General features: G+C 44.9%; 1 protein-coding gene across 2 annotated transcripts in view; it reads left to right on the forward strand.

Moving 5' to 3' along the window:
• Vps13B (vacuolar protein sorting 13B) overlaps positions 1 to 24,291 on the forward strand; it is a 144,544-nt gene that overhangs the window by 113,193 nt on the left and 7,060 nt on the right. For both annotated transcript variants that reach the window (XM_050180286.3, XM_055071753.2), the window contains exons 47-55: positions 999 to 1,139; positions 2,162 to 2,591; positions 4,716 to 4,960; positions 16,304 to 16,459; positions 17,723 to 18,022; positions 20,172 to 20,404; positions 21,000 to 21,313; positions 21,588 to 21,767; positions 22,790 to 22,948. In XM_050180286.3, the coding sequence (XP_050036243.2) occupies positions 999 to 1,139; positions 2,162 to 2,591; positions 4,716 to 4,960; positions 16,304 to 16,459; positions 17,723 to 18,022; positions 20,172 to 20,404; positions 21,000 to 21,313; positions 21,588 to 21,767; positions 22,790 to 22,948 (2,158 nt within the window). The remainder of the gene's footprint in view (positions 1 to 998; positions 1,140 to 2,161; positions 2,592 to 4,715; positions 4,961 to 16,303; positions 16,460 to 17,722; positions 18,023 to 20,171; positions 20,405 to 20,999; positions 21,314 to 21,587; positions 21,768 to 22,789; positions 22,949 to 24,291) is intronic.

The following is a 24,291-nucleotide window of genomic DNA, read 5'->3' on the forward strand; positions in this document are numbered from 1 at the left end:
CACGAGAATATTTCGCCACTCTCACCTGTTCCTGCTCTTACACTAATATTTACATCCATAGCGTAATCAAACTGCGTAGGTGCATGCACTCAAGAAAACTGTGGTTGTGTGCCCGTCAAAAAAGCAAAACGTGTGACAAACTTCCGCTAATCTTCATCTTATCGCCATTTTGCAAGTCTCCAAAAAAAGAAAAAAGCAACGGAAAGCACGCACGGCAGCATCCTTCCTATGCGCACCCCTGTGAGCACTAACGAGCAAGAAACAAGTGGTCACCCTTTGAGCGATTAGTAACAAAATAGCCATCAGTTTTGCAAGCGCAAGAAACCAAAACCGCCCGTGGAACAAAACCCAAACCACTGCCTGCCCGCGTGCGCACCAATGCGCAAGCGTTATTATGCAGACGCGCGGGAGCGAACTAACTCTAAAGCAAACCATGCAATGAAAACCGAGAGAGGGAGGGGCGCGAAAAAAATTCCCTGTATTCTCACATAGTGGCAGCACATGACAGAAAATAAAAAGTTAGGAAATTGGCGCACTTTTTAAACGTACAGACAGCACCGTAAATATACGGCATCAACCATTTTGAACTTGTTCGCGGCGCCGTATATTTACGTCATTGACCCTGGTTAAGCTCCTTCATTTCCTTAATTAGTCCTTTTACGTCTCTGTTCACGTCAGTCACCTTGTCAAAAGAATCACTGCAGTACTGGATACTCTTCTTCAATGACCGAAACTCTGAGAGCACTTCCTTTCTAAAATTATCAATTCGTGTTGCCAATCACTACATTTGTCATCAGTGTCATCTTCGCCGGCCTTGCGCACGTTGCGGCCGGCCATTTCAAGAATGCTTTAGGTCAACAAGGGCAGTAAAAACAAAAATGGAAGAACAAACACAAGCGACACGAGAAAACCCTGCTCAGCAGCAGTGCAAAAAAAATTAATTAGCCTGATGTGTTCTTGCTGTATTCCTTACGCCATTCAACATTGATTCCCCGCAGGTCTGTCGGCTGATTGCCTTGGCAGATGACTTTGAGGGATGCCTCGTGGTGACTTTGAAGTCAGCAGTCTATCTCAGCAACCAAACAGATTTGCCACTGGCCGCTGCTGGCTTCACGACGAGGGTGGTTCTGGACAACCCGGTATGTCATGCGCTCTAGAAGTGACGAGGTTGCTAGTAACGCAGTGTCTTCTTCTCTGCCTTACATCACATAATGCTATGCAGTCGACTTCCATTAATTCGACCCTTATGGGACTGACGAAATGGGTCAAATTACATCAGAGGCAGAAAAAAACGATGAACCACACAGCTGATTCATTTGACAGTGGTTGCCCAATTGAAACTTCCTCCAAATCAAACCGACCCCCACTTTCTATGTATTCATTGTAGAAAAGGAATGTAGAAAACCAATGCAGGAATGAAATTAGCGCTCCAAAACAAAGCATAAATCTAAAATTCAGCCAATCTTTTTTAGGAAGAAAAATGTAGCATGCCTCTTATTCTGATAATTTTTTAAAAATGAAACGATGCATTCGATCCTCTGGAACACCAAGAACACGTGAAGCGACTTGTTGCCACTAGCTTAGCATGTAAAATAAATCATTTTTTTAATAGTAATCGAAGGCTGAAAGCAGTGCGTCATCGTTGTCATGCTGTCCAAGAACTACTTCTGTCACTTTTTTCTGAAGGCAGTGTAAATGACAGTTGACTATGCTGGTTCTGTCGGTAGGCTGTTGCAAATGCCTTGAACACAATTTTGGTTTCATATCCTATTGCACCACACAGGCAATTTTTGGAATGATTTTCTTGGAAGAAAGAAAAAGCACAAGTAATAGTGATTATTTACAGTAACAGTAAGCCACCATTTTCGCTTGAAGATCATCCTATGACCAGCCAAAAATAGACGTTTTTGGCATGTGTGTTCAACGGATCTGCCACATAAGCTCTGCTAGGATGCTGCTGCTGCTAAATGGTCACTATTGGGGTCAGGCGCATGCGTGCTGACCAGTCATGATCAAATGATCCATTGGAGGCCAATCTTATGATCGAAATAATCAAAAAGTCGAGTTAACGGAAGTCTACTGTGCCAAATAGCATATCAGTCTGTCCTTTTGAAAACTTACCATGTATTTAGTGAAGAGTTCTATCCTCTTGCTTTGACAGACACAAGCCTGGACTGGGGTCATGGAAATGGCAGCAGAGTGCTCACTGCCACCTGACTGCCATCAGGGCCTAGGTGTCGTTCCCCTGCTGTTCTGGAATGGAAGCAATGGCATCGACGACACAGAAGTGGATGAAGCCGTGTACGGCCGCCTCCTCATCAGCCTGGCTCTAAACCGTGTGTCCGCTGAGGGCGAAAGAAGGCTCTGGAGCTTCCCCTTGAACCTGGAGGTGGAAAACAAGAATATGCGTTGTTCAACGTCAGTTTTCAAGGCTGTCGGGGCATCCTATGTGACCTTGCCCCTCGTGGTGACCTGTCACTCGAGGGGCGGAAGCGTGTATCTCGTCGTTGCTCGAGATGCCAATCCACTCCTACGCATCTCTAATGCCACACGTGCCACGCTTGTGCTTGCAGAGAACAGCCCCACAAAAGGTGCGTAGCTCACTCGTGGTGTGCTGCCTTTGATGTCCTTGTAAAATTTCCTTTGCATAATTTTTCTTGGTAGCTTCGTGCTGCCGTCTAGTGGCTGGCAGTTTTTGCTTTCATAAGGTTTCCTCCATCTTGTGGACTTCTCCAGAACTGATTTGCTGTATTCAGTGTTCATATTCTTCGACTTATTGATTAATTTGGCCCCTCCCTGCAATATGCTCACCTCCTGGTTAGCTCAGATAGTGGAGCAACTGCCCCAGAAGTGTGTTGATCCAGGGTTTGATCCAAGGACCAGACAAAATTTCTCTTTGACTGTAAAGCCTTCTGAGGAACCCATATGGGTTTTCTTCGTAGCTTCATGCTGTCTACTGTCAGGTGGACGGCAACTTTTTCCTTTTTGAGAAAGATCATTGCATTCAGTTGTAAAAAGCCACACTTATATCAGAAGCGAGAGCCATGGAAAAGGCTTTTTTTTAAATTTAATTTGAATTGTTTTTGCCAGAGTGGAGGCTTGAGTGAGCTTATGATCTGCAGCAGCATGTGCCAGCTTTCTTAAACGCAATTGTGCCTGGTTTGATTGTTTGTTGAACTGTTATTCCCCTGTTCTGCCATATGAGCACGAAACAAGATTCATATGAATGTGTTGTGATACCTGTTCGTATTTTAATAGGAGCAGGTATCAGCAGTTTAGCTCGAAGCTAAACTATATGCAGCAGTTTACTTGGAAGAGTCGTGTATACATGGCACTCCCATTTATGAATGACTATATTTTATCCGACCAGTGGTGATGCCTGTCATGTCTTTGATGCTGTTTGCCATATATGACACTCATTTAATTTATTTTAAGTCAAAAAGACGGCTCATGAGGCGAAACATCTGATGTCCAGTGTTACGCCATCCAGCATTATGGAACCAAAATTCATGGCACCAAAATTCACAGGGAGTTAATTAAGGTGAATTTAATTAAGCCCCACAACCTGTGGCATTAATTAAGGCAAAGTTAGTCAGGGGTAAACCGGACTCCGACCAAAAACATTGTTTAAAGATACCAAGACGTTTCGGCTTTCATCAGGGGGAGCCTTGTTCACAATTGTGAACAAGGCCCACATATGGGAGCCGAAACGTGTTGGTTTCTTTCCTTTTAATGTTTTTGGTCGCCGTCCGTTTTATTCTTGACTATGGGCAATCCAGACCAGACGAGTTTTTGTTGAACTCTTGATTTTAAGGCAAAGTTCTTTAAGGCACTCAAACCCATGGCCTTTGATGTGAGTCGAACCCTCAACCTTTGGTGTTAATTAAGGTGAAGTTAATTGAGGCACTCGAATCCACAATCTTTCATAGGAAAAAACAAGTAATAAGAAGTAACATTGCGTTTGAATGAAACTGTCATGTAATGTAATGAATGTCTCGTGAGCATGCAGGCTTTTGCCTTCATCCTCTTTAGCGTGTGCTAAAGTGACTGTCAACTTTTACCGTCAGGTTCTTTCATCATTACAAATGGGGACGGGCACATCAACCACACAACATAAATGCACATAAATATTGTACAAAATTGTTTTAGTTACAAATTGCAATGTAATAGTTGATAAAATACACAGTAATAATACAAGTGTGACAGAACAGTAATAATGATCATAATGCTGACCCGTCTTCCTTATCTTTAGCTGGTATCCACATTTTACCTGCTAACAAATGTTGAAAGTTACCGCTCAGCACAAGATGTGTCTTTCTGTATCGGAAGTTTCTCGAATGTTATCGCTGGTTCTATTTGTTGTTTATGTTTTCGACGAGCCTTGTGTAATTAGATTGTGCGCACGACGTAAACAGCAGTCTACATTCTAGAACTTACGCGAGCACCAGAGATTATGCTGGAAGGTTAAACGAGTCATACAAATAGCCCCGGCGTCTGATCCGCAGATCATATTTTCACCAATCGCCAACTGTGCTCGCTGCTATCGTTGTGCTTTGAGTGTACCTTGTTTTTCTGGGCATACCTTCACCAAGTAAAGAGCTAGTTTTGCAAGTCACAGTTTTTGCTACTGTGTTCTTCATTGTCACTACAACATGACAATGCAGTATATCATAACACACAATGCATCGCTACATTACTATCACTTTGTATTCCAGATCAGTGGCTTCTGCCCTCAGTGGGCCCTGGCTGTTCTGTGCACTTCACACCCCCCAGCCTTCTCTCTTACTGCAATGGCATCGCCGGTGCAGCCGAACCAGGAAACCCTTTCTTGCTGCTTGGCTGCACAAGGGAAGCCGAGCCACACCCCATTTATTGGAGCAGTCCAGTCGCATGCTTAGATGTGGCCAACCAGTTCGTCCATATTCCGAGCCTTGGAGACGTGCGAGTGTCTGCTCAAAGGGTAACTGCCGCATTTCAGTTATAAGCCAGGTCTACAAATCCTGCTGTGCTGCAATAGCAGCAATTGTGCAGGGAACACAAACGAAAAGATGGCAACACGAAAGGTCACAAAGTGCAAACTGAATTGAAAAGGAAACATGTTCACCGCAAAAAGGCAATGATACTAGATCGCGTGCAAAAAAATGGTTAAGTAGGTGATAAAGAAGTGAGAAAGAAAAAGAAAGAATGCTACTTTGAGGGAGGAGTAACAAGACCAAGCTGACGTAACTACAATGGCTATGTGCCCATGGCCTGTGTCCTAGCACATTAATTTTTAAGGGAACACGCAACTTTCTTTTCTGTCGGCATCACTTACACCTTGCTTACGCATTGTTCAAACCTTCCTGACAACATACAAAAAGCCTTCAGCAATTATAATTTCTCTATTGAACTTATAGTCATAAATTAAACATTATTTTAACACAGGGATAATTAATTTGCCCAATATTTAACCAACTGGCCCAATCCTTAGCTCTCCGCATTTGCCTGTATGCAACTGTAGCGCACTGAACTTGCTTGAACATCAAGTCATGCAATGGCTGCAAGACCTGGCATCCAGTGAGTGTGTGATGTCACAGAATGGAGAAGAGTTCTGCATAAGCTATCTTACTTGCCTCTTTGTCTCCTTTGGTGCAACACAGGACACAAATGCAGTGCGCTAGAAAGATATTACTATTCACTACTGTTGCATTCTTGAAAATGTGTCCTCATAAAGAGCTTGCAAATTATGTTTTCTCTTGGCTGTGCATCAGGTTCTCTGAAATATGCAAAACATATGTCTCATCTCAGTTTTGTATTCATGAAAGGTAACTTTGTGGTTACCTGTGGTCTGTGGTTCATAATAGTTAAGAGTGCACCCTATAACTGCACAAAACTACTAACATTTGCCTAAGGCTGCAGAATGTTACCTGTGTTCAGTACTGTCATAGCCTCTTCTTTTCTGCATGACTTGAATGTGCCTCATGCATTTCAGCATAGAAGAGTTCAGGTGTCAATGCTCTCATGACACACCAATTTTGTCTGGTTGATTCATCAAAAAGCAGTCGAACATGTTCACCCTGCATTTGACAGCAACTGTCTTTACTGCCATCGTGGCTGTGCCTACATGGCACTCTGGTAATTGATTCAGCAAGATTGTATGTTGCCAATTTTTGGACCATATTTGTAGTACAATCTCTCTTTATTCAGCTTTCTTTTTGATGCTTGTTTTTGTCGATTTGATGAAATGTTTATAGCTCGAGCAACCCTCATTGATTTAATACCTGTTGGGATTGGGCAAATACAGTCAAATGTCGGTATAATGAAGTCCTACTTGCAGCCAAAAACTTACCCCCCAAAAAATTCCGAGCGAGTATCCCCCCTCAAGCATGTTGAAATTACCAGCAAAGTGTGTATGGGACAGGGGGGCTGCTATCCCAGAATGGCACCAAAATTCAACATGGCGCCGAAAAAAGTTTCCTGCACAAAAAAACAATTTTGCAGTGGATATGGATGTAAAATTTTATTTAGCATGAACTTTGTTAAGCCAAAAATTTGTTAGTGCTGTTCATCACTCTCAAAACCATTGAAAGACTCCTGCGAATTGGTCACAAAAAAAGTTCGCAGCATTTTGCTGGGAGTCCACAGCCAAACGTTTAGCACTAACGAGAGTTCCGATACAAGTCAAGCTCAGCTGCAGTGCATGGGTACCGACGGCGGACAGCGAACTGCGGTGTGGCCATGCTCGCAGCACAGCTGGCAGCTCCGCAAATACCAGCACGTTTTCTTCTTCGTTTGAAAGTATCCGGAGAAGAGGGTAAAGCGGCAACAATGGTTACAAAACATTGTTGCTTTGGAGCGTCGGTGGTTCGTTCTGAAGCGCCGTTTGCTACAGATTCCAAGTGAGCCGGGAAAGGCCTAGCAACGATATCGGTGACAAACTATCAGTGGTGATGAGGCTGTTGGGGCACCAGAGCGTAGCTGCGACCACTCCTCTGTCGCTGCGTGCCCACATTGCTGTGCCACAGGGAGATCCTCTGGACTGTGTGAAAGGCAGATCTAATCTTTTGCCAGCAAGACCGCTGTCGGCCGGCAGTCCACAAACTGCAAATGGCATGCGGTGAAAAGAAAGAAAGAAAGAAAGAAAAAGCCATGGAAACTTCTTTTTGGGAACTGGATGTGGCAGGCCAGTGTTGCCTGGGTGCGGTGCATGATAAGGACACGGAGCAGAGATGGGGAGGGGAGGGGGTGCGCATTCCCGCAACGGCACGGAAACTTGAAATTAGCAGTGAAGTTGGGGAGGGAGGGGGCGCTTGCACGGGTGGGGGAGCTTGCTCCGAATTTTACAGTAGTTAAATCACAAGTTTTGTTAAATCGAGGTTCGTATATTTCAGCAGTGCAACTAAAGATGAGAACACTCCTAGCAGATGGCACCTTGTGAGCAACATATTAATCGGGAAAATAATGAATTTGTAGAAAAGGATTGGAACGATATAGTGAGTTGTCCTCTTCAGCACTTTCGCTCGTGAATGCCGCTCACGCTCAGAGTCCGTACTCTGCCTAGACTGTTGCCGCTGCACTGCTCCTAGTCCGATCAAATAAACACCTTTATATTTGGTAGAGAGTGCTGTTCCCTCAAACTTCCCACCCTGGAACCTCGATCCCATACCCTGCCATCTACCATGCCTCAGGACACCTCCCAGCAAACTCCTCCTCCTGCACCGACTGCGACACTGCCATCATCGCTGGTGCTGCTGACACCGATCTGGAGGACTGCCTCACCGCATACGAGAGGGTCAGCGCACATAACAAGTGGGACGAACCAGGCAAACTGAACAATGTGCTGTTCTACCTCACAGGTGTCGCCAGCCTATGGTATAACAACCACAAAGCAAACTTCCCGACCTGGTCTACCTTCAAGACCACCCTTGCCGATGTATTTGGTCGCCCCGCTATTTGTAAGCTGTGCACCGAGCAGCATTTGCGGGTTGCTCTCAGCAGCCGGCTGAATCATTCACCAGTTACATTGAAGGCATCCTGGACCTCTGCAAGAAAGTGAACTCGACCATGGCAGAGTCTGATCGGATCAGTCATGTACTGAAAGGTGTTGAAGATGACACCTTCAACATCTTGCTCACCAAGAATCCTCACCAAGAATCCGTGGCTGAAATCATCACATTGTGCCAAAGCTATGAAGAGCTACGGCGGCAGCGGTCGTTGATCTGTCGCTCTTCATCGCGCGACGAACCCCTCGCTGGTTTGACTACAATTTCAGATCAGTCTGCATTGCTCGAGGAAATGAAGGCATTCGTCTGTGAGGAGGTTGCCCGCCAACTATCATTGCTAACCTTTGCACAGCCACAGCATATGCAGGAGCCCTCCTTGCATTTTGTGCCTCTGCTCCGCCGCGCCATTGAGCACAAGATCAATGTGGCTTTGTCTGAGCTCCAACAAAATGTTCCTGCGGCTGCACCTCTCAGCTCCGCAGACATTGTTACCCGGCCCCCACAGATCCATGCACCTGCACCACTCAGCTACGCCGATATCGTCGCTTGGCCCCTACCACTTCCGCAATGTGCATCTCTCAGCTACATCGACATCACGTCTAGACCCTGACCACAGCCCGCCGTGCAACCATTTTACCAGCCAATCCGTACAGCGCCTCCTGTGCCATAGATTGGACTTGCCACAGCAAATAGGTTGCGCACTTCAGACAGTCTACCCATCTGCCTTGCTCGCTGCTACACCGGCCACGTGGCACGTTTTTGCAATCATGTGCAGCCTTCTAGTGCTGCATTGTACCCAACAAGTCATCTTGTCAGTTTTCCCTGCCCATATGATGACCCGCCTTCTGACTTGTCACCGGCAGTATGCCCAAGGCCCGTCACTCGCCGTTCACCTTCTCCATGTCATCGCTCATTATCGCCGATGTGGCCTCATCCCTTCACACGCGAGGAGGAAAACTAGTCGTTGCAGTCCACGAGGCACAGGCTGCAACGCTATCGAAATCTGAAATCCCTTAGCGAAGCCCATCGAATGTGATAGACGTGTTTCTGGATAATATTCACGCATCTGCACTTATGGACACTGGAGCCACCGTATCCGTTATGACCGTGCAACGTAGCCATTTGCTTCGAAAAGTGACGATGCCACTTTCTGGTCTATCCCTCCATACAGCCACCGCCCAGCATATTCACCCCATAGCAGCGTGCACCGCTCGTGTTGTCATTGCGGACGTTATATATGCTGTAGAATTCATCATCATTTCCTCATGCTAGCTAGACCTCATCTTAGGCTGGGATTTTCTCTCCCGCCACAATGCCATGATTTATTGCGCACGTGCCGAAATAGAACTCTCACCGTTGTCAGACTTGATGCTAGCCAACAGTCCTTCGACTTTGAACAAGCTATTCATCAAAGACGACACCACAGTCCCCCCAAATTTGTCAATCGTTGTGTCTTTCTTGTTGCACCAGCCTCTCTGACACCGCTGCACTACTTTCTCCATCCGACCGCTTTTGCACCTGAAAAAGTCTGCTGCTACCTTTTGCGACCGTAGAAGTCACTGAGGGATGCAGTGCTATCTTTGTCAGCAGCTGCTGACAAAGATAGCGCTGACAAAGATGACAAAGATACTGCTGCGAGGGGAGTGTCTTGGCAGCATGGAAGCCATTGAAGCCGCTCAAGTTATGGATGTGCCTGATGACACGCACTGCACCACTTACACTACGCTCACTGCTATTTCTATGTCTGCTCTGTCACCCTGTGATGTATTTGGTTCCTCCATTGCTGATAACCTTACGCCGGCTTAACGTTCTCAGCTTCTGTGCCTGTTAGAAGAATTTCAGTCTTCTTTCGACGTCGGGCAACCTTCCCTGGGCCGGACGTTCACTGTTACGCATCACATCAACACCGTCTCCCAACCGCCACTGCGGCAACGCCCGTATGGCGGGTCTCCCGCAGAATGTCGTATAATTAACGAGCAAGTTGATGTCATGCTTCAACGCGAAGTGATTCGACCTTCGAACAGTCCATGGGCATCACCTGTTCTTGTTGTGAAAAAAGAGTGTTCTGTACATTTCTTTGTAGAATGTCAGCGCCTCAACAAGATTACTCACAAGGATGTTTACCCACTACCACGAATTGATGACACCATTGATAGCCTACAAGGAGCAGAGTTCTTTTCTTCTCTCGATCTGTGCTCAGGGTATTGGCAGGTATACATGGTAGACGACGATCGACCGAAGACAGCTTTTGTCATGCCCGACGGCTTGTACGAATTTAACGTCATGCCATTTGGACTTTAGAATGCGCCCGCAACTTTTGAGCGCATGATGGATACCGTTCTGTGCAACTTGAAATGGCATACATGCTTGTGCTACCTTGACAAAGTCATTGTTCTCGCTCTGGACTTACTCATGCACCTTCAACGCCTACATCGTGTTTTGACGTACTTGCAAAATGCCAGTCTACAACTAAATTTAAAGAAGTGCCGATTTGCAGCGTGGCAGCTGACCATACTTGGTTACGTCGTCTCCAAGAATGGAATCCTCCCCAATCCAGCCACACTTTGGGCTGTTGCTGAATTTCCTAAACCGACATCTCTCAAAGACCTGTGCAGCTTTGTAGGTCTGCGTTCCTACTTTTGACGCTTCATCCAAAACTTCGCCGCCATCATATCACCCCTGACGAAGCTCCTTAGAAGCCACGGGCCCCTCACTTCGTGGTTGTTAGAGTATGGCGAGGCATTCATAATCCTGCGCTGTTTGCTGACGTTGCCTCCAATTTTGCGACACTATGACCCGACAGCCCCTATAGAGGTGCGCTCTGATGCCAGCAGTGTTGGCCTCTCCACAGTCCTTGCGCAGTGCAAACGTGGGTTTTCTGAATAAGTTGTGGCATATGCAAGTCACACGCTTATGAAACTTAAGAGTAACTACACTGTGACGGAAAAAGAATGTTTGGCGATAATCTGGGCTCTTACTAAGTTCTGGCCATATCTGTATGGCCGCCCATTTGACATCATCACGAACCACCACGCACTTTGTTGGTTGTTGTCACTGAAGGATCCCTCAGGCCGCCTTGCCCATTGGGCACTTCATCTGCAGGACTACAATACTGGTGTGCTCTACTGTAGCAGCCACCAGTACTCTGACGCCGACACCCTCTCACACTTGCGGTACGCACACTTGACGCTGTTTATTATTCCCTGGTGAAGTGGTTGTATCAGCGAGGTGCAGTTTGCTGGGAAATATTCCAACTCAGCATTGGGGAGCACACAATCCTGAACATGGTGAGCTGAGCAATTGTCCAAAAGGAGACAGATATTTCGTTCCGCCTTGCATATCTCAGCATCCAGGTCCTTCAGCCTGTTGTGTCATCCACGCCTTTTTGTTTGACGCATATTTCACTGGCATGCCCTTCTTCCCACTGAAACAATTCGGCTTCTCACTTGTTCTGATCATGAATGGCACACGTTTATCATTGCTGTCTATGTTCATGCACAAGAAAACAGTCGGGCGCTGCTTACTGTGTTTGCTACCGTGGCACTCTTAATTTTTCAAAGCCAACATCTTCCTTGGTAACAGCCGGTAGGAAAAGGCAATCTCGATAGCATTGTATATGTTGGAGACAGCATAACGTGCTGCCAAAATGTCGGGGACATGATTACTCAGCCAGTCCTCTGCTCCAGTTGTGTTTGCTTCTGCCGATTCGCTGCTGTCTACCTTGCCTACAATACCATGCCATTCCTTAATCATTGCAGCCAACTGGCGCTGGCCTTGAAATCATTGTATCCAAGAATGCTTGCGAAGTTAAGGGCCTTTTGCTGGAGAATAGCCCCACTCAATGGCATGCTTTTTGCATACATATAGAGGAACCACGAGTACAGAGCTTTTTCTATGTCAACGTAAGCCGCTTCATTTTTCCTTCTTTTCTTTTTCTTTTTCTTCTTTTTTTGGCTTGAACCACCAGCACTGACGGCGCTCATGGCAATGTCCTTCAATTTCAAAATGGTTAAAAGTGAGCTTCATGAAATCCCATACCATTCAGCAACATTCACCTTCTTTTCGTCACTCATAACTTCAGCCATAATTTTGGCCTTTACATCAAGGCACAAAACTTTTCTCTTACGAGGTGCATTGCTCATTATGAACAGGAAAAAACAGCCTACCCACAAGATCAAACCACTAACTAGGTTTCATACATACGCAACAGATGGTGCAGCGGTACGTTCTGCTCCACAGATTGAAGGCCGCCGGCAAAATTTTTGCGTTAAAGGGCGTATGTAAAGCACCGTTTGCCCTGCCTAAAGTTTTCAGTTTTATCTCCCTGTCAAGGAAGCTCCTGGTACGTGCATGCGATGCATGAGGACTTTGCTAAATCGGGGTTGCAGTATAAAATGACTTCGTTAAATTGCGAAAAAAGAAGTACATGGTTTTCAATAGGGCAGAGATTGGGAAATGAAAAAAGTGTGTTAATGAAGGGGGGTCGAGAAATTCGTTAAATTGAGGTTCATTATTTCGAGGTTCGACTGTAGTAATTTTTTAGAGTGACTAGAATACGAATCAAATAATGGCAGAAGTCAGTTGAATCAAATTGCGCATGGAATACTGAATATTTTTAAAATAGGTTTTGACTAATGAAATGTCATTCTCATCATTAACATAAAACGATCTTCGCATCCTGGAATATTCACGTTAGCAAATTTCTGCCATTAGTTTTCACATCATCATCATCATCATCATCAGCCTAGTTACGCCCACTGCAGGGCAAAGGCCTCTCCCATACTTCTCCAACTACCCCGGTCATGTACTAATTGTGGCCATGTTGTCCCTGCAAACGTCTTAATGTCATCTGCCCACCTAACTCTCTGCCGCCCCCTGCTACGCTTCCCTTCTCTTGGAATCCAGTCCGTAGCTCTTAGTGACCATCGGTTATCTTCCCTCCTCATTACATGTCCGGCCCATGCCCATTTCTTTTTCTTGATTTCAACTAAGATGTCGTTTACCCGCGTTTGTTGCCTCACCCAATCTGCTCTTTTCTTATCCCTTAACGTTACACCCATCATTCTTCTTTCCATAGCTCGTTGCGTCGTTCTCAATTTCAGCAGAACCCTTTTCGTAAGCCTCCAGGTTTCTGCCCCATATGTGAGTACTGGTAACACACAGCTGTTGTACACTTTCCTTTTGAGGGATAGTGGCAACCTACTGTTCATGATTTGAGAATGCCTGCCAAACGCACCCCAACCCATTCTTATTCTTCTGGTTATTTCAGTCTCATGATCCGGATCCGTGGTCACTACCTGCCCTAAGTAGATGTATTCCCTTACCACTTCCAGTGTTTCGCTACCTATCGTAAACTGCTGTTCTCTTCCGAGACTGTTAAACAGTACTTTAGTTTTCTGCAGATTAATTTTCAGACCCACCCTTCTGCTTTGCCTCTCCAGGTCAGTGAGCATGCATTGCAATTGGTCTCCTGAGTTACTAAGCAAGGCAATATCATCAGCGAATCGCAAGTTGCTAAGGTATTCTCCATCGACTTTTATCCCCAATTCTTCCCACTCCAGGCCTCTGAATACCTCCTGTAAACATGCTGTGAATAGCATTGGAGATATCGTATCTCCCTGTCTGACGCCTTTCTTTATAGGGATTTTGTTGCTTTCTTTGTGGAGGACTACGGTGGCTGTGGAGCCGCTATAGATATCTTCCAGTATTTTTACGTATGGCTCATCTACACCCTGATTCCGTAATGCTTCCATGACTGCTGAGGTTTCGACTGAATCAAACGCTTTCTCGTAATCAATGAAAGCTATATATAAGGGTTGGTTATATTCTGCACATTTCTCTATCACTTGATTGATAGTGTGAATATGGTCTATTGTTGAGTAGCCTTTACGGAATCCTGCCTGGTCCTTTGGCTGACAGAAGTCTAAGGTGTTCCTGATTCTATTTGCGATTACCTTAGTAAATACTTTGTAGGCAACGGACAGTAAGCTGATCGGTCTATAATTTTTCAAGTCTTTGGCGTCCCCTTTCTTATGGATTAGGATTATGTTAGCGTTCTTCCAAGATTCCGGTACGCTCGAGGTTATGAGGCATTGCGTATACAGGGTGGCCAGTTTCTCTAGAACAATCTGACCACCATCCTTCAACAAATCTGCTGTTACCTGATCCTCCCCAGCTGCCTTCCCCTTTTGCATAGCTCCTAAGGCTTTCTTTACTTCTTCTGGCGTTACCTGTGGGATTTCGAATTCCTCTAGGCTATTCTCTCTTCCACTATCGTCGTGGGTGCCACTGGTACTGTATAAATCTCTATAGAACTCCTCAGCCACTTGAACTATCTCGTCCATATTAGTAACGATATTGCCGGCTTTGTCTCTTAACGCACACATCTGATTCTTGCCTATTCCTAGTTTCTTCTTCACTGTTTTTAGGCTTCCTCCGTTCCTGAGAGCCTGTTCAATTCTATCCATATTATAGTTCCTGATGTCCGCTGTCTTACGCTTGTTGATTAACTTAGAAAGTTCTGCCAGTTCTATTCTAGCTGTAGGATTAGAGGCTTTCATACATTGGCGTTTCTTGATCAGATCTTTCGTCTCCTGCGATAGCTTACTGGTTTCCTGTCTAACGGCGTTACCACCGACTTCTATTGCGCACTCCTTAATGATGCCCATGAGATTGTCGTTCATTGCTTCAACACTAAGGTCCTCTTCCTGAGTTAAAGCCGAATACCTGTTCTGTAGTTTGATCCGGAATTCCTCTAGTTTCCCTCTTACCGCTAACTCATTGATTGGCTTCTTGTGTACCAGTTTCTTTCGTTCCCTCCTCAAGTCTAGGCTAATTCGAGTTCTTACCATCCTGTGGTCACTGCAGCGTACCTTGCCGAGCACGTCTACATCTTGAATGATGCCAGGGTTCGCGCAGAGTATGAAGTCGATTTCATTTCTAGTCTCACCATTCGGGCTCCTCCACGTCCACTTTCGGCTAACCCGCTTGCGGAAAAAGGTATTCATTATACGCATATTATTCTGTTCTGCAAACTCTACTAATAATTCTCCTCTGCTATTCCTAGAGCCTATGCCATATTCCCCCACTGACTTGTCTCCAGCCTGCTTCTTGCCTACCCTGGCATTGAAGTCGCCCATCAGTATAGTGTATTTTGTTTTGACTTTACCCATCGCCGATTCTACGTCTTCATAAAAGCTTTCGACTTCCTGGTCATCATGACTAGATGTAGGAGCGTAGACCTGAACAACCTTCATTTTGTACCTCTTATTAAGTTTCACAACAAGACATGCCACCCTCTCGTTAATGCTATAGAATTCCTGTATGTTACCAGCTATTTCCTTATTAATCAGGAATCCGACTCCTAGTTCTCGTCTCTCCGCTAAGCCCCGGTAGCACAGTACATGCCCGCTTTTTAGCACTGTATATGCTTCTTTTGTCCTCCTAACCTCACTGAGCCCTATTATATCCCATTTACTACCCTCTAATTCCTCCAATAACACTGTTAGACTCGCCTCACTAGATAGCGTTCTAACGTTAAACGTTGCCAGGTTCAGATTCCAATGGCGGCCTGTCCGGAGCCAGGTATTCTTAGCACCCTCTGCAGCGTCACCGATCTGACCGCCGCCGTGGTCAGTTGCTTCGCGGCTGCTGGGGACTGAGGGCCGGGGTTTGATTGTTGTATTCATATAGGAGGTTGTGGCCAAGTACTGCACCAGGGTGGCCAATCCTGCTCTGGTGAGAGAGTGCGTTACCGGTTCTGGTCACCGGGATCAGGCCGCACTCCAGGCCTGTTTGTGCAATTTTCACATCATGAATAGTTATTTATTGAAAGCACAAACAGAGCATCAGGAACAAATAAGCAGTTTATTCCCATACTCAGGACTCGATGCTGAATGTGAACGATAGCTGTTTAGCCGGAAAACTGTGAAATTCAGAAGCAATGTAGCATGCTCCGCTATCTAACTTATCATGTTTTATGTCTCCAGGATACCAGGATATACGTGTACAGGCATGAAATTTATCACACTTTTGCTCCTGTTTTATGCTTAATCATGCATAGGTGGTGACTTTAAGGTACTCAAAAACTATTAGAAATACGTTCATATTTAGAAATGGTGACTTCGATTTGAGGACTGAATCGAATAATATTTTATTTGTTATTCGAACGTTTCGAAGATTTGCACACCCCTAATACTTTTCAAGAGGTCCTGTTGCTCCAGCTCAAGAATGTTGCGTACATATTGCCTTAATGTTTGGCAGCCCAACTGCATTTTATTAAAGCATTTTTACTTTTTTTTTTTACTTTTTCCCGAGTGCAGGCTGGTCACACTACACACTTGCTTGTACAAGTTGTGAGCAGGGCAGAGGTGTCGGCAAAGGAGATCCGCAGTCGCATAGGAGAACTCCAGCCTGCCACCGATGTTGAGGTCCGCGGAACACCTGATGGAATGTCTGCTGACAGTCTCCTGGCGATGGTGAGTTGTTGGTGGGAGAGAAAGGATTTTGTGACTGATGCACTAGAACGTGCCCAGCTTTAGGAAAATGTGGTAGAACGGAGGGCAGAAAATGTTCAGCTCAAAGCGTTAGAGGCAGAATGCATGCAGCAAGACTTCCAGCTGAATAAAAGAATTACTGGATAGCGGTCAGCTCATGGCTTTTGCTCTAGGATTCACAGACGCTGGCTCAAGTGTTCATCTGCACCATTCTTTTATAATACCACTTGTCATAACTAAAATAGCCTTTCCTCACGTCTCACTCTACATACCCATGGTTAGACCAAATATTTTAGCTGCACATGATGTGACACAGCAGAGTAAGAGCCATGGAAAATCCTTAGCTTCAGGCATTGCCTTACATCCCAAATTTAAGTGACAGTAGCAGACTGTGAGCAAAACGAGAACAAGGTAAAAACGGGAGCCAACATTTCGACAAGTGGACTTGTCTTTTTCAAGTAGCAGACTGTGTTAGATGTCATGCTGCATAACATGAAGAACATATGTGCTTCGGCTCAAATGGCTGCCATTGTAATATTTAAGCGAATTATGATTTAGCTTCTCTGTGTTCATACCATGACCATGCATGGCTCAAGAAGTGCTTGATGGAAAGGTTGCTGTACAAAAGTATACTGAATTTTCAAAGACTTAATGGGTTGCTTGACTCTCTCGCGTCTCCTGGAATCCGGCTTCTCCACTAGCATGTGCAGTGGTGAAAGTTGGTGTACTAGTGCAGTAGTACGAGAGAAGGTGCGAGTGTTCTTAGCTAGTACCACCTAACGGCATGGATACTTGAGTGCAAAAGGAACTTACATCTCTCTTCAGTTTGGGGTCAGTGCCGCGCACTGACTGACTATGTGCTTGCCACCATGCATCATGGTACCATCCTGCAAAAGGCTTCGGAGTGTGAAATCGGGATGGACAAACTTGATCGTTATAACACGCCTCAGTTCGCAAGACTTCCTTGATTCCACAGCATGTTCCATTAGCTTACTATATTCGTTCTGTATCGGCTAGCTGGCTTTATGTATAGAAAGTACAGTGGAGTTCCTTTTGTTTGTTTTCTTCCGCTATTGTGTTCTGGGTCCTTTGTTCCTAGAGTGCTTGAGACCTCATACAACATAGCAGTAGAGCTAACCGATAACCTCAGTAAGTGTCCCAGCAGCATAACCCAGCATATTTACTGGAAAACTATCATTCTACTTTGACAATCATCCTTCGATCATTCCTGCTCAATTCTTTCAGTCGGACCAAAGCCATGTGCCTGTGGTGCCAGCCGAGGACTTCCCGCCGCTGTCCCCCCTTTACCGCTCCCTGCGCTTTGCCTCGGTGAACATTGACGAGCTCTGCTTTGTCTTAAGCGACAACAGCGACATCGCCGACCACAAGAAGTGCCTGCAAGAAGTGGTTCGCCTTAGTCTGGACTCTGTGTCATGTGCCTGTCGACCCAGGGCCACTCCTCCCGCCATGCCCATGGGAAATAATCAGCCAGACACTTTACCTGCGGTCATCTATGACATCTTTACATTCGTTGGTGGCATACAGGTGAGCAGAAGTGAAGTACTAATGGCACATTTGTCTAGTGCTATCGCTCCTAACTTGTCAAAAGGACTTCTTCTTGGGCAAGTTAGGGCTTAGATTTCCTAGGTATACTTTGTGGTGCAAAATACATTTCTTGAAAAGGGACAGAAGAAAGGAAGACAGTGAAGCGGCCATGTGTCACTGTCTTCCTTTCTTCTGTCCCTTTTCAAGAAATGTATTTTGCGCCACAAAGTAAACCTAGGAGCTCTTCAACTTGGTTTGCAGCAAATGCACACTCCTCCTGAGATTTGAGCCAGAGAAGCATTCCCTAGTCAAACGTTCAGCTGCTCCCAGAGCAATCAGATAAGTCACATGATCACCGTTCTGTTGGACTTCGGTCGTGATCCCACCTCGAAGATGAGGGTGCTTCTGAGCACTCTGAGCAGGGAAGTGCAGTGCTCTGAACGAACCAGCTGGACATGTTTCAAGCGCTCAATTTCAACTGTATAAATGTCAATTGTACCACCAGAGCACGCTAGAGCGCTTGAGAGTGACCAGTCGAATGTGGCATAGGGACGTTCCTAGTTGACTAATTCGTATATATGTGGGATTTAGAATGGCTGTATTTGCACAACTGTAATGCATTATCTTTATTTTTATTTTTTCCCCATAATTTCTAGTCTTAAAGTGTGCCTCAGGTGCCTGTCAACCTATGCTCTGAATATTATGTTATTGTAAAATTGAACAGTGTGATTTAAATGGCCACCTGTCTTTGGAAAGCCATGCTTTAAAAAAAAGTTATTAAATGCTTTTCAATTCTGAGCACTTTTCTCTAGTTTGAGGGTCTGAGTTCACTGAAAAAGAAGTGAAGGGGTGTTGATGTTCAAATCAATATGATATGGCACAGCTTCTTTTTCGATGCATTGGACGCAATGCATCTAATGCATGTCAATTTGTTAAAATTACATCTTTGTGCATTTGAACTGTTGTGTTGTGCCGAACATTCAAGTTACCAAAGAAATCAATGTCTGATTGTTTTCAGCAGTCTGTGTGGACATCCCCTCATACTTAGGATGCCAAGTAGATTTGACATGGTGCATTGATGGCAGCAGGGCATGCTGAACAAGGACCCGCCTTCATTATGGTTGATTTTTCTTCAAGCTACCTCGATCTTTCATGCTTGAAGGACACTTGGCTGAGGATCTTTTGAAATATACTGAACCCAAGTTAGCTTAATTAAAGTAATTCTTCTAAGGCTCTCCAAAAACAAGGTCCAATTTTTTTCAGGACTGGAACTAGCATGTCTATCGGATTTTAGGCTCATACTGCTGATAGCTATAATTTGAAGTGGTCTCTGCCTACCTATGTATACTTTGTTTGCCATTTTCAAAACGTCTTGGAAGTAATGTATGGTGAAGCTGTAAGACAGCAGTGCACTTGTGCTTAAATTTTTAAATTGTTACCCTGGTTGTGTTGAAATAGTGGCTTGTCAGCTGCAGTTTCTGTTTGCGGAGTACAGAAAAGTTGCCTAAGTCCAGTTATGCAAGCGGAGTACTTGAATGACAACAGCAACATTGATTCTGCTAAGTTCTCTCATGAAGGGTGATGTGTTGTGGTTTTGCAAAGCCCAGCTCTGTTGACGTAAGTGTTCAAAGTGACATCTCCGCTAATTAAGGCTCATGGGCTGCGAAACTTCAGATACTGACAGCAGTATCTGAAGTTGGCCCTTCAGCCTGCCAGGTATATAACGTTATCTAACCTCTCCTACTAGGCCGTTGCTTAGGCTAAGCTAGTGCTGCCCTCTATCTCTACCATTGTGGTGTACTGCAGCTGCCACTGTTGTTCAGGTTACAGCATGTTCAAAAATCTTGGTTGCCCGAATTTCAGAACATATTCACATGCCTACATTGAAGAAATAGAATGCGGAGCATGCTGAACAGTCAGGCAGCTTATACCCAGAATTGTGTGTGGTTGATTGAGAATGAAAAGTTTTCCTGGAGAGCTTTCATTTTTGAAGACAGTTGCACTTGTTGGGCATTTCCATTGTTACTTGCACTCCGTGTACATTCATGCTAAAGTAGAGCCAGCACTTTCTATGGATGCTTTGGCCTGTGTGAGTGCGTTTCTTGTTTGGTACTGACTACAGATTTTCTCTTTGCATCATCTTAAACAGGTTGACAACCAGCTCTCGCAAGACGAGTCATCGAACGAAGTCTATGATTTCCCCGTCGTGTTGGTGCCCAGAGATGATACCTCATCGACAGAGGGTGCGTCGTCGTGCCAAAATGCTGTGGCATCGCTGACGTTGTCAATCGAAATTCTCCGTGATGGTCGCCTGACTGCAGATTCACTCACCATCAAGTTCTCTCCGCTTTCTCTCTTTTTGGAAGACACACTGCTTTATAGGTTAGTGGCTACTACAATTCTCGAGCTCTGTGACCTACTACGGCAACGGAAATTTACCAAGCTACTAGATTATTGCATTATTATGCCACAAGCCAACCTACTACATCAGGAGTTGGTTTTTCTTTTAGCATTAAATGGTTATAGGCCGCATGAATCAAGTGGCAGTAAAGTTCCGCCACACACCATCCAGTGCTTATGATCATGTCACCTGCAAAGCAATGAGGGGTTCGGAATAATCTCTGTGCCACTGCTTTATACAGATATCAAACGCATGGTCTCTCATTTTCTATACCAGTGCTGTCAACTAGGCTAAGAACTTATCAGCTCCGGCACATGTTTAGATGAGCAACTGCTGCTTGCAAAACATGCGCTGCGTGTCAGTGCAAAGGAAACAATCTGTAAAACATTTTAAACGTTTGCTGACCATTCTTGTGACTACATGTCATAGAACAAGCCACACCAACATCACAAGCACTGGCAAACGTAGAAGAAATGGAAAAGTGGGTTTTAGCCTGTTCCAACTTGTTCATGTTTGGAGTTACATTGATGGTATGTGGCCGTCAATCTGGCTTACCGTCTTCAATTCGTTTTGCAGGCTGGCCCGCATGTCAAGCTTTGTGCGTACAGCCTGGCACTGTGCGCCTCTCCCAGCCAGTCACGAGTCCCGCCTTCCCCACGAGGTGGCAGTCGCTTCTCAGGCTCTGATGCGAACGGTGCCAGTGCGTGAGATTGTGCTGGAGCCCTTGGCAGTGCAACTCAGCCTACACGCCTCACTGAAGCTGTACTTGTCTTTGAACGGGACGCCACTGAGCTTTGCACGATTTAGCCGGAGGAACCTTGTGACGGGCTGCTACCAGCTGGGCCAGCTGTTAACGCGGCACTACGTGACTGGGGCACTGCTCAGGGCAGGTGAGCTCTGTGGTAGGGCTTAAAAGGCTTGTTACCATGAAAAGGTTTTCATCTGTGAGAGTGTCAGAGAGGAGGTTTTTTATTAATTTTGGCAACTTGAAATTCTTCAATGCACACCTTAATCTAAGTGCATGGGTGTTTTTGCTTTCCGCCCACATCACAGTCCAGCCCCAATGGCTGGTAATTGAATGTATGATCTTGCCCTCAACAGGCAGACTTCCAAAGCCACTGATCTGCCACGATGGTTAATCATTTTTTCTTATTCTAATTTTAGGTTGGGTTGTGGGCTCCTTGGACTTGCTCGGAAACCCGACGGGTCTGGTGCGTGCCCTGGGGTCTGGAATGTCTGCAATGGTGGTGCTTCCATACAGAGGCTTAGCACAGGGCCGACCCTGGGCTTTCTTCATGGGCATCTCACACGGAGCTTCCACCATGTTGCGTCACATCTCCTCTGGTGAGCCCAGTGAATGTACAGTCCTAAACAGTTGACATATACAAACAAATTAGGCTAACTAGTATCTTTTGTTTTGCTTTTGGCAATGTGTGTAATGTCAGCATGATTTTGGCTCGAACGCTTAGAGTGAGGCTTATGACATCTTTGGTGGCCATAAATATGGCAGTGCAAGATCGTGCTAAAGAGTAAGCGTTTGCGAATGGTGTTCTGCTTTTTCATTTCTTGTTTGTGTTTCATTTGTCCATTACTGTACATGCCCTCATGATTGAGCCAGAGAGGTGAAGAAAAAAGTTAAGTTAGCCATAAATGTTAAAAGCCATGTTAAGTTAGCCATAAATGAAATGCAGTCAAAACTGCAACTAGTCAACCACAGGTGGAAAAATTGGTACAATTCAGGTTGCATCACAGAATGCTGGGTCGGCACTTGCATTTTCTTGCTCATTTGTTACTGCACTCATGTAGTAACATGCGCTGCACGAGTTACTGCTTGCTAAAAGAAAGTGTTTTTGTTTTTGCTGTTCCTAGCTGCTCATGTCACCTTCACTAAGAAGATGATGCAAGGAAGTAAACAGATTAGCTGTGTAATCTGAACACTGTCACCATCATAGACTTCTACTGTCATAAAACTCAACATTTGTCTGTGTCAAGTGAAATCCATTGCTGCCGTGCAGCATACATAGCATTTAATTATCTGAATGGACTTTGACAAGTTGTGTCACAGTGCTGTTTGGTGACCAATGAAACTGCCAACATGGAACTGATGTTGTTTTGACCCTGTTTGTTTCTTATCTCAACTTTTTTCCTGTTCTTGATTTGATCAGCCAACTGAAGTGTGTACAAAATGAGACGTTGCAGTAATTATAATAACCATGGTGAACAGTGTTACCACCTCACTTAATTCATATTATTTAAATGTTGATGCTAATAAGATGCAGCTAAGTAAGGAAAAAAGAGCTGCAAGTACAGCACAGCACAGCTTTCATGCCCACAGTCTATGATGCCTGCATTGTGTTTCAACGCAGGTGCACTAAGTTCTGTGACACAGCTTGCCACCAGTGTGTCTCGGAATCTGGACAGGCTCTCCTTGGATCCAGAACATCTCGCTTGGAAGGAATCACTTCGCACTGGTCCTTCAGCAGGCATTGGCCAGGGACTATCAACACTTGGAATCAGCCTGCTAGGTATTGCCTCTACATTGTTGCTTTGCTTCTTGCCAACGTTTGTTTTCACCAGATTATCACCATTATCAAGTTCTCACTCAGTGCAAAACGCACTTGAAGTATCTGCAATTTCTTGGAAAGACATCGATTCTAAAGTGAAAGAGGTATGTCTAATCAGATTGTGTGCGCATCGCAAATGGTGTTGTGCATTCTTGATTGTATGCAAGCACCAGCAATTACTCTGGAATGCACAACAAGTCGACCACCTCTATGTTGAATGCCTTTACAACACACGCCTTTACAATGAAATTACCTGTAATGAAGGAATTATCCTGTCCTGGTTATGTTGTGAGCTATGCAGTGTGCGACCTTTACAATGAAGTGATCTGTATAACGAATGATTTTGGAGGCCCGAAGCGTTTTGTTATAAAGGCTTTCAGCTGTATAAATGATGGCCTTGATCAGTTAGTTTAGATACGACGATTGATGACAGTGTTCACCGTTGTCGCTGTAATATGATTGTTACTTGTGTTTCTAGGCACAAGTTCGCCCGATTCTAAATTCTCAGTTTTGGCAGCGTTTTACTTCCTCACCATCACCTGTACAATGTAACAATACAGGTAATCAACACAAATTAATCACCACACAAATAACCAACATACCTTGCAGGACCATGTCTCAGTCACAGATATTGAAGGCAGCCTAGATGTGTAACTAAGGTAAGGTAGAGTTTTGAATAACATGAGTTGTGAATATTATGGGAAACCATTTCAGAAGCCATACCAAAGTCAGTGCCAGAGACTCATACCTGTCAGCACTTGTGTAGTCCTCTCACTTATCACTGCCTTTTGAGCTTTTTTTTTCAGTATGAAGCCTAATGAACCTCGTCGCGGTGACTCAGTGGCTACTGGCATTCTGCTGCTAAGCATGAAATATCTTTTGCACCCTTAAAGTGTTGCCTTTAGAGTTCTTCTAGTTGTCCCTTACTGTAGCAATTGTACGACTGATTTAGAATCACTGGCAGCAAAGCTTGGGTGATAGATGTGGTCACTTCAACTTTTAAGCATTAGCCTATATGTGACAATCCAGTCATTCAATCAATGGTTAGTTGGTTGGAACACAGAGAAAACTAACATTGACGAACACCAAGAGACAAGACGTAGTACATATGTAATGAAGTGGCTTATATATATCAATGTGTGCTACCCCTACAAATGTGTTGGCTCTGTTCTCTACATAATTTTGCAAAGAAACAACCAGCAGTACCTAAATATTCTCACTGCGGTGCATACCACATATCCTCACCTCAAGTGCATGATTTCTTTTTAAAGTGAAGCTTTGTTTGCCTTCCTTCCAGGACAGAC

This window comes from Dermacentor andersoni, chromosome 7 (assembly GCF_023375885.2).
Source record: "Dermacentor andersoni chromosome 7, qqDerAnde1_hic_scaffold, whole genome shotgun sequence".
In the NCBI taxonomy this organism is placed as follows: Eukaryota; Metazoa; Arthropoda; class Arachnida; order Ixodida; family Ixodidae; genus Dermacentor; species Dermacentor andersoni.